This window comes from Oxyura jamaicensis, chromosome 8, assembly GCF_011077185.1.
Source record: "Oxyura jamaicensis isolate SHBP4307 breed ruddy duck chromosome 8, BPBGC_Ojam_1.0, whole genome shotgun sequence".
Classification (NCBI taxonomy): Eukaryota; Metazoa; Chordata; class Aves; order Anseriformes; family Anatidae; genus Oxyura; species Oxyura jamaicensis.
In genome coordinates, this window is record NC_048900.1 from 19,411,992 (window position 1) to 19,422,431 (window position 10,440).

The 10,440-nt window shown below is 36.1% G+C and overlaps 1 protein-coding gene across 6 annotated transcripts in view; it reads left to right on the forward strand.

The window, feature by feature from the left end:
* The window catches only part of ADGRL4 (adhesion G protein-coupled receptor L4), a 74,040-nt gene that overhangs the window by 53,783 nt on the left and 9,817 nt on the right, over window positions 1-10,440 (forward strand). For all 6 annotated transcript variants that reach the window (XM_035332938.1, XM_035332936.1, XM_035332942.1 and 3 more), the window contains 2 exons: window positions 912-1,132; window positions 1,226-1,292. In XM_035332938.1, coding sequence (XP_035188829.1) covers window positions 912-1,132; window positions 1,226-1,292 — 288 coding nt within the window. The remainder of the gene's footprint in view (window positions 1-911; window positions 1,133-1,225; window positions 1,293-10,440) is intronic.

Sequence of the window (10,440 nt, forward strand, 5' to 3'; positions counted from 1 at the left end):
ATATCAATATGAGATACCATCTTCCACCTACTTCCAGTTCCTTTTAGTATCAGTATGAATATTGTAGTGACACTGGCTTTTTAGTCTAGTAACAGGAAATATAAAACAGTCACCTGAGCTTGCTGTTATCTGGAGTTGAGCTGTCATCTGAGCTGATGTAAATTGACTTTGCTCCATGGGTTTCATTTAAACTTTGTCATTTTAACCAAAACTGTTAACTCAATGCATTTGGCATTTTCCCATCCGTTTAAATACTGTATAAACCAAGGGTGGTGGCTGCCTGGATGATAATTTTCCCTAAAAGCCAGGCCAGAGCTGCAGTCCCAAGGTAGACTTTGCAACATTGCACTGTTGGCTGAGGAACTTGCTTTCTAAATGTAAGGACTTGAATCCTTGTCACTTTTTATACAAGTAGAATTGTTAATTCTTCCATCTCAGATTAGTTTTAGGAAATTTAATTATACGTAAGTTATCAAAAATAAAAAATAAAAATAAATAAAAATAAATAAAAATAAATAAAAATAAATATAAAAATAAAATATAAGTAAAAAAAACTTGTGAAGCCTATTTGTGTTGTTATCAAAATCATAAACATAAGCTTTATCTAGATCAGCAAAGCATGTAGACTACTCAGGTGTAACCATCAAATCAAGCTTGTCAGTTTATTTACACAGTTTTTCTGGGAAGGCATGCTCCATTTTAAAAATTGAATGCTATCCTCTTATTTTACTATTTGCTATCGAAAGCACCGATGAACTTGAGGGTACAGGTCAAGTTCTTGTCAATCAGCCTTACATCTGTGTTGTTGGGCCACCACTTGAGCATTGCTAGGTTGCTGTGCTTATGCTGTAATATTAAGAGAGACATACTAATAGAATTATGACTCTTGCTTTCTCTGGTTGAATTTCTAGCTCTTCTGTTCAATTACTGCTGGATTACTCCATTATTTCCTTCTAGCTGCTTTTGCATGGATGTGCATTGAAGGTATTCACCTGTACCTTATAGTTGTGGGAGTCATCTACAACAAGGGTTTCTTGCACAAGAATTTTTATGTCTTTGGCTACGTCAGTCCAGCTGTGGTTGTTGGGATCTCTGCTGCACTGGGATATAAGTACTATGGCACCACAGAAGTGTAAGTTGCTGTTTTCAAATCAACATACGTGAGAATGCAATAGTCACAACAGCCTTGCACACTTCAAGATGTTTTGTGCTGTTTATTTTTCAGATGTTGGCTCAGCACAAAGAATAACTTTATTTGGAGTTTTATAGGACCAGCATGTCTAATAATTCTTGTAAGTATAATTTTCATTTTTTATTGTAGTACATAAAAACAATAATAAAAGGTGTTTAATAATCACCCACCCATTGCCAGCATAGCTGTGAGTGCTAATTATAGGGCAGAATTGGCTAATTTAGACCCTTTTATAGTGTCTCTAAATTATTTATATGCTGTACATCTAAATACTTCACTAGCCTGAAAAAATGAATGACAAAAAAAAAAGCTCAATATGAGAGCTTTTTTTTCCTCACTTTCTTTCTTTCTTTCTTTTTTTTTTTTCAATCCAATGGTTTGAGAAAAGCATTTCTAGTTTTTAAGAAGTAGTATCTTTGTATGTCATTGGCATCTCAGCATGGCTCGGCAGGAGGTGTACACAGACACTGTACTAGCAGACAGATAATCTGTTTTTTCAAATGTTGTATGACTTAATCTCTTATCAGTGATCGGTCATCTTTGTAAGATTAGACTGTCATCTTTATGGTTTTATCACTCGCATGTACCCTGTCATCATCAAAGCTATTTTAAACTAAATTGCAACGTCAGAGAAAAGAACCCACTATTTCACATGGGCAGACAAGTCAAGTATTGATAGCCCTATTTCAGCTGTGAAGAAGGCCTTTTTTAATTCTTATTGGAAGTGGTTTCAAACCTGCAAATTTGGCAGGCATTATATGTTCCATTCTGAATCAAGACATTTTTGGTGCCTCAAGAGCATTTCTAAGTGCTATAAAGTTTAACAAACCATTCCAACTGTAATGGGGCATTACTTTGTATGACTGGGTTGACAGTGATTGGGCAATAGCTGCAGCTAACAGAAGGAGAAGGTACAATGGTGAAGCCTTATAACATCTATGGTCAAGTCAATAATAACCCTTCCTTGCTTTATAAGCTGATGGTGATAAATGTGAGGATTTGGATAAGGAAGAAGTGGCAGGGCCAACACACATAAAATGATAGTAAAACAGTTTTATTTCAGTGCATTAAATGTTTCAAAGATGAATAAAGTATCAAGTATAGCTCTGGTCCAATTCCATCCCAAGCTCCTGCTGTAGGCTGGGGGTAGGCTGGGAGCAACCTGACAGATGCAACCACAAGGTGATGCCTCCCCACTTCACCCTGCTGGTGAGCACAGCAGAATTCCAGAGAGGCAAGGTGCTGCAACCTCCCTCCACTTTGTGCTTCTGGGGTCAGATGGCACTGACAGGTTAATATGGGGAAAGACCAGCATTTTCTGAAAATTCTTACAGTTCTTAAGTTTAAGTTGGCAATTTCCTTTTATATCTTTGGACTTTATCACCTTCTTCCATGAAGTCAGCTTGCAGGGTTGAGATTTTTTCTCGTTGCTTTCCTTCATATACCTAATCTGCCTTGAGGTGAAGATTTATGATCATTGACATATAACTGCACTGTTAGTACAAGAAAGTTATGCTATCAAATCATTAAAAATGGCCAAAATGTATGCATCTGCAACCTTGTTTTCAGCTCCAGATGAGCTGTGCCTGATACCAGACCCTAGGTACACAGTACAGAGGCAGAGCAGGTCTGTGTTGGCTCTGAGATAAGTCTAGCTGGCTGCAGAGGCACATCCTGCAAGCTGGGCTTTGAGGTCCATAGCCTTTCTCTGAGGCTACAGACAACTCTTATGAAGTAACAGAAGTAGGTATAGGTCCTATGTACAGATGAACTCTTCCTATGGAAGACAATAGCTGACAACTGTTGTCTTTTATTTTCCTGTTCCCTTGCCTAAGTTAAGCCGCTTGAAGGGGCTGTAGCTGGACAGGAAACAGCCCTTCAATTGTTTTTCTGTGTTTGACTATGTTATGGAAGCATTTTGTGAATACTTGTTTTCATAGTATTATTTCTCTTCATAACCATGTACATGTGCCCTACTACACTGGGGAGGAAATGCCCTCCCATGAAAATGGGAGGAAAAATGAAAAACCCCATTTTCATTGAGCTGCTTAGCCTGCTGTGTTTTGTTTTTTTTTTTTTTTGTTTTGTTTTGGTTTGTTTTTTTGGGGGGGGGGGGGGGGCAGAGCTTTGACTACTTGTTTTTAAAGGGCAATAGCAAATGGAAGCCTGATCTGCAGGAGGGAAGTATTCAAAGAGGGCAGAGAGCTAGCTCTGTCCTATCCAAGTTATTCTCTGTGGAAAATATAGAAAAGCTTGTGAAAACAGGTATTAACTTTAGATGATGAAGTTGGTGTAAAATGTCTGCTCTGTGGAATGTGCGCTGGTGACATTATTTCTGCTTCCATTGTCCAGCCTTCCTGTTGAGTGCACTGCATGAGCACTGTGACAAAGACTAAACTCTTTCCAAGGTAGTGCCAATCAGGAAGTCCTTTTAATTACAGATTCCTATCTTTCTAAGATTCCCAACTTGCCCATAGCTAATTAAAGGGGAAAAAGGAAAAAAAAATAGGAAAAAAAAAAAAGAAAAAAAAAAAAGAAAAAAAAAAGTATAATTAAGCACTCTGGAAAGGAATGCTATTTTTGTTCTGTGATAACCAGATAGAGGACCTCTAGTAGAAAACCAGAAACTCTGGCAGCTTCAAGCTTACCTTTATTTCTGAGATTCATCTGCTAATGACGTTGATTCTACAGGTTTTCCAAGATAGCCTGGAGAGTCTGGATAGAAAAACTCTGGAGAACCACTCACTGCAAAGCTGATTCTTGCACAAAAACATTAAACTTATTGTCAGCACAAAAGCCCACGTACTCAAATGGTGCTTTCAGTTTCTGTGAATGGGGCCCCAGGAGATTTGTGGTTTGGATTATATTGGAATATGCGGTTGAAACAGCATGTAAATGATGAAGAACAGAACTGGTTCTGTACCAGTGGATTTCCTCTGGTCTCCAGGCACATTGTTTCAAATACATGCTTGGGCTTCAAATCTGCAGTAATAATAGCAAAGCATAAGGAGCTCGAGTGTTTATCAGTAGTACAAATTAAGTTCTCCTCTGATTGCCTAAGCAAGACTACTTCTGAAGGTGTTTGCTTATTAATATTATGGTCCTATTACAAATCTTAAGTGTAAAGCAATGGCCTTATTGATCCCATCTAAAAATTATTATTATTATTAGATTGGTGACTGCACATGAAAAAGAGTGGGTCAGAAGCTCTTTAGCAAAGAAAGGACATTTTAAACCTTTGTAAAGCAAGCTGCAAGCTGAAGATAATTTCCACAATTTATTTCTTTCTCCTAATACTTGTAATCTTTAGAACCACAACCATTTTAGCTAAAACTATGCAGTAGATTAGATCAAAGCATACAAGTGTGGCAAAATTATTTATAACAAGTATTTAAAATTTTTAATAGAAAAGTGAATTTATCACAAGCTTTAAGGGACAAACACTCACACACACCACAACCTATGCCTGATTGAGGCAAATATAAATATAAGCTCCAAAGATAAAAGGTAGGAAAGAGAAAAAAAAAATCCCTAGAACATTTTATTTTCTTTTGTAATACACTCTTACAATAATAATCTCCCTGTAATAGGAATTATCTAGAATGGAAATAACCATTTTTCTGCAGGGTAATGCAGCTACAGTTTTGATGAGCATGTAATGTCAGCCAAAAACAGACTCCTTCCCATTGTACAGACATTCTGCAAGGTTTTCCCACCTCTCATGACTGCATACTTTGCATTGAGTGGGAGAAGACGCATGTAAGGGCTTTCTTCCACATCACTGACATTTGTGGGAACTTTGTCTTTCAAACCCCTTGGATATGTACCTCCATTCATACCTACTGTGAGGAACAGCTATATGGTAGATGTTCAACCAGTGGCAGAAATTATGCTGTTTGGAAAGGCTGGACAAAGACTATTACCGCTGTACTTACCCAAAGTCTATGAGCCATTAACAAGAAAACTTGGAAAAGAATCACTGCTACTCTATGTGTAATGACTCTTTTAATATGCCTCTTTCTGACAACATTCTCTCAAAATCTGTTTAGTTGAGCTTTGTGCAAAAAGTTCAAAGGGACGCATGATAACTTGATTTGCACCTTTGCAATATTGACAGAGATATGCAGGCTTGACTGTTCCACCCACTATCACTGCCACAATAAATTGGCATACCCCTATGAGGAACCATGACTTAGAAGTTTGACATGTAACATTAGCAGGTGTATTTTGCCATTTAACAGTATAAATCTATCAGTATTTTTTGTTGAGACCACCTCTGTAATGACAAAATAGAGACTTGTTCTTTGAGGTTGGAACATCCAAAATTGCACATCATCCAAATAATCCTGTATGTGGCTTTTATCCAAACATCCTAGCACTGTGCAGTGAAAGGATTGCTCTTGTATGTTCTTCCTTGTTTTACTCCTCTAATGTGTGTTTTCAGGGACTTTGAAGGTGTCTGGCTCAACTTCAAGCTCCAGTTTCTTGAAACAATTGGAAATTGTAGTGTTTGAAACTACAAAATTGGCTTATAAATGGACTCTGCAATTTGCAGAGCATTCTTGTTAACTTTACTTGGAACATTAAAGTCAAAAGTATTTCACAGAATCATCTAGGTTGGAAGAGACCTCCAACATATTTGTTGGGAGAGGTGTCCTCAGAAAAGCCAGGTTCTTTTTATTAAGCATTCCTGTATGCAATAAATGTAATGAATAATCAACTTTCAAGAAAAATATTCTAAGAATTGCAATGATTGATTAACCAGACTGTTTTGAACTTCCCACGTATAAATGAATGGGTAAATGAATAAAATATACAGATTACAGTTGCAAAATATAAAAAAGTGACATATGAGTGATGAAAGCAGGTTAACAGTAGAGTAATGCTTTTCATTAAGGAACTGCCTGCATATTCATTAGAGCTAGTCGATTACTTAAAAAATATATTTATCAGATAATTTTTTTGATTAATTTTACCATTATTTGTCAAATAATTTATTCAACAACAATAACAACAAAAAAGTAAAATTAATGGAATAGTGCATTCATCAAATCTTATTGGACAGCTCTAATACTTATTCAGTTCTGTACATTTAGGTTGATTCAGGATTAGTAATACTGCTGCAATCAATGCAGAAAAATTTCCTGGCAAATCCATTACTCTGCTGTTTTCTCATATACTCACAAATTTCATGTACTTAATACTCTAATCTAGGCCATTCAAAATGAACATCTTTCTTGTAGAAAAGATGTTCATTAAACTCTTCAAAGAGTTTAAGTTTTACGTTTTCCCACACTTCAACACTGAGCATGACCTGACAGTCCATTGCTCCCTTTTAAATAATAATAATAAATAAAAAATAATAACAATAAAAAAACAGCCCCCCCAAAGCCAATCATCCCACACGAATGTAATCAGGTACACTGTCTCCTTGGGCTTCTTCACATTATTATTCCTGTTCTCCGTGAAGCAGGTCATGTTCATTACTCTTGATATATCTTGATATTTTAAGGAGTACTACTGAAAAAATTGTTTGACCTCTGGCCTCCATCATAACAAATCATACCACCATCTTACACTTTTTACTGAATATTTATGATTTGGAAAAGTCTGTATAGTCTGTTGTTTTTTGTTTTTCCTAAGGGTTATTTGTAACAAATGCCTCATTATGTTTCTTAGCTAGATGAGGAAAATATACTCTGTACTGTTTAGTGTATGAGTTTTAGAAAATAGCTATTTTAAACACTTTTTATATCTACTCTTGTTCCTCAGACTGCCTTTTTAGTGGAAATAAATTTCCTACTCGGACTAGCAATGGCTTTATTATTCTTTATGAAAAAATAATAGTCCCTTTTCATTAGCCCCTCTGTGGCTTCAGTTAAAGGTGTATCCATTGCATTTCTTATGCCATTGTGGATAAAGTGGAAATAATTAATTACACAGTGGCATTAGAAACTGAGTCTGCAACTTTGCTTGAAACAAATTATTTCAAATTGCAATGTTGTTCAGCAAACAGCAATATCTGCTGTGCTAAATAGTCACTGAGTCTGAAAGTACTGGTCCTGTTCTGTTGACAGGATCAGTTTTAGTCTCCAGTTTCCATACTGCCATACCAATGGATGCAGTTTGTCAGCAAGGCCAGGACCTTCAGGGGAAAGAGGTTTTTCTTTCTTTCCCTTTGACCTTCAAAACCATCATTAAAGCCCCTGTTCTAAGGTCCCTGGAAATACCTGAAAAAAGAGTCTGTGACCATTAGTCCACAAAATGAAAATTGCTTTCTCTTATGTCATTACATAGGAACAAACTCATCCCACTATTTTAATGTATCCATGTATCGTCAGCCTCAGTGGATTTTTGCAAGAATGCCACAATTGTCTGAACTGTCATATGTTTTATTATTATTATTATTATTATTATTATTATGTTCCTTAATATGCTTTCAGTAATTCTTTGTTGGCTTGATATAAGTAGAATTACCATAAACACATACACTTACCCTAAATTTTTCATTGAGAGGACTCAAAATTTGCTATAGATAATTAACAGACTGATGTTTTCTGTACTTTCTTAATAATTACATATTGACTATATCCACACTGCATATTTTCTCACTCAAATCACATTTTCTTTCACTCTTCTACTGCCCCTTTGGTTCATCATTTGCAGGCATTTAGAAAAGTAAATTCATATTCACAGTAGTAATTTCATGTGAATATTCATTCTGGAAGAGAAGTGGTCATTGAAAGAGCTTTTTGTTGCTTTGAGCACAACCATAAGCCACAGCGGGCAATTTTGTGACCATATCCACAGCAGAATCATAAATACTTCTAAAAGGCAAAGGGCCAACTCCTTTGCAGGATCTGGTTGGCTGTGGAAGGCATGGACAGCTTTCTGCCCACTATTCATAGCTCCAAAATGGCAAAAGTAACCTGTTGTTAGACCTGATATCTCACATTCCTCTTGCGGTATACATTCTGGTAGTTCTTCCATTCACTGGAGCTGCTTGTGCTAAAAGATAAAATACAACTATTTCAGTCCTTTTCAACTCTAAAAAATACTTCTGCAGTGCTCCTGCATAAGGCTTCAGATGCAGTTAGTTTAGACAGGTTTACGTTTGTGGAAAAAAAAAAAAAAAAAAAAAAAAAAAAAAAAAAAAGGAGAGGTCTAAGATATAGTTTGAATCTTTGATGCACCTGGAATGAGTGCATCAAACAGCCTGATTTATGTAATTACCACCTCCCAAGTAAGTACACCTTCTCAGAGCTTCTTGGAAAAGAAGAAGAGCATATCTAATTATAATTATACCGAGAGCAAGACAGATCCCTGCCCTACCACTGGATCTACTTGGGCTAACATTTATGGCCAAGGTCAGACACAGTTCTATGTTGGCTCATCCCTCCTGCCCTTGGCTGCAGAACGGAGGTTAAATTAAAATATTTAGGTCAGTATGTGTTTAGCTTTGCAATCCAATAAGAAATAATACTGAATCCAGAAGACTGTGAGAAGCTGTTTACTCTGATGAAAAATATAAACTCCCATCTACGTAGTTATTTATTTAGAGCTTTCTATAAGTGTTCTAAAAATATAAAGAAAACTACTTAGTTATTAAATTGAGTCTAAAGCTACAGCTTGAGGTATGTAAAAGAACAACTTTGAAATATTCATGTATTCACATATAAAGAGTAAATCTGTGTGAAAATTTCCTGAAACAGGGTCTGAAATAAACTAATTTAGCAGTGTTTTCACTTTTAAACAAGTGAAAGTATTAAAATCTTAGAATCATAAAAATCTAATCCTGCATTGCTGAAAATATTTCCCCAAAATACAGCCTGGAGGTGTTTTGTTAATGTTTTTGTTACATTTTCTACTCCCAAATAAGGCTGCTGTTGTATACCTAAAGCATTCAAGAAGGTATATTCACTGGGGACATGATAATGAGATAAATCAGTCAGGAGACAAACCCAGACTTTTTGACTGCCAGCTTGTGTTCACTTTTATGCAATTAATATGGCATACATTTTCATTTTGAAGCTTAAACTGTTGTATTGTTAATAGCTTAATTCTGTTCTCCCCTGACTGAAATAACAATGACCCACTGAATGTTGTCATTTTACCCAGCCATTAGCCAGACAGACAGAGAGACAGAAATGTATTGCTCTCTACGGCAGAATTCAGACCGTCACAAGCTCATTAATTCAAGCGCTCATAATGAGGGTCATTGTAAAGACTGATACAGAAACAGCTGCTCTGAACTTCAGACATTTTTTGAAAGAGACAAATTCAATATGATATATGTAAAAAATTCAAGTATATGCCTAAGAGAGCAGCAGGAGAAATTTTCTCATTCTTTTTTTGTGAGATCTGACATCAGCATATAGATGGTTTCATCAATTATTGAGACAGGGACTAAGAAAGGAAAAGGGAATGATTTGGGGGCTTCATTTTTGAAGTTTGAATGTAAAGTGCTCAGACTGAATCAGAGCTAGTATATCTGAATCTTTAGAATTAGCTGCCTCTTTCTTACACTGGCTATTCTTTGTAACACTGGAGAGCCTTAAAAGGCTGGTGTTTAAAGTATTTTAATAACTTTTGAAAGGCTGGAGTGTTTCTTTTACACAAGAATATTGTACATGAAATTACCAATTCCTTGGTCTCATATTAAACAATTACTCCATTGTTAATACAAGAATTGTCTTTAGCTAGCCCTGGCTGAGAAACTGCAGGGTGAGGGAGATCCAGGTCTCCCTGCTCCCATGAATATTTAATTATTTATATGGCATGGAACAGATCCAGTGGGGCTAACGGAGCGATAGTGGTGAATAGCTGGTACAGAGGCTAGAGGAATGAAGGGTCATATTATAGTCTGAATATTAAGTACAACAGAAAATTGTGCCCATGTCTCCTACATCCTGGATAAATATCCTATCCACAGGAATTTTTCATTGTTCAGAAGTGACTGTCCTTTCTGGTTTTAATCAGAAAAGCTATGCTGGTCAGAAAGCCTATTCTGGTGAAAATGTAATCTAAACCAATAAATATCTTACTGCTGATGAACTGACATTTTTCAACAAAAAGCTGTTGAACAAAATTTTCTTGAATACCTCATCCTGATCTATTTCAGTTTGCAAAATGTCCAGGTGCTAACTGAGCTACCTCCATTAAAGATGGACCATTTCCCTCTGAGCATTCAAGTGCTCTTTTGTCTTGCTTTAAAAAAAAAAAAAAAAAAAAAAAAAAAAAAAAAAAAA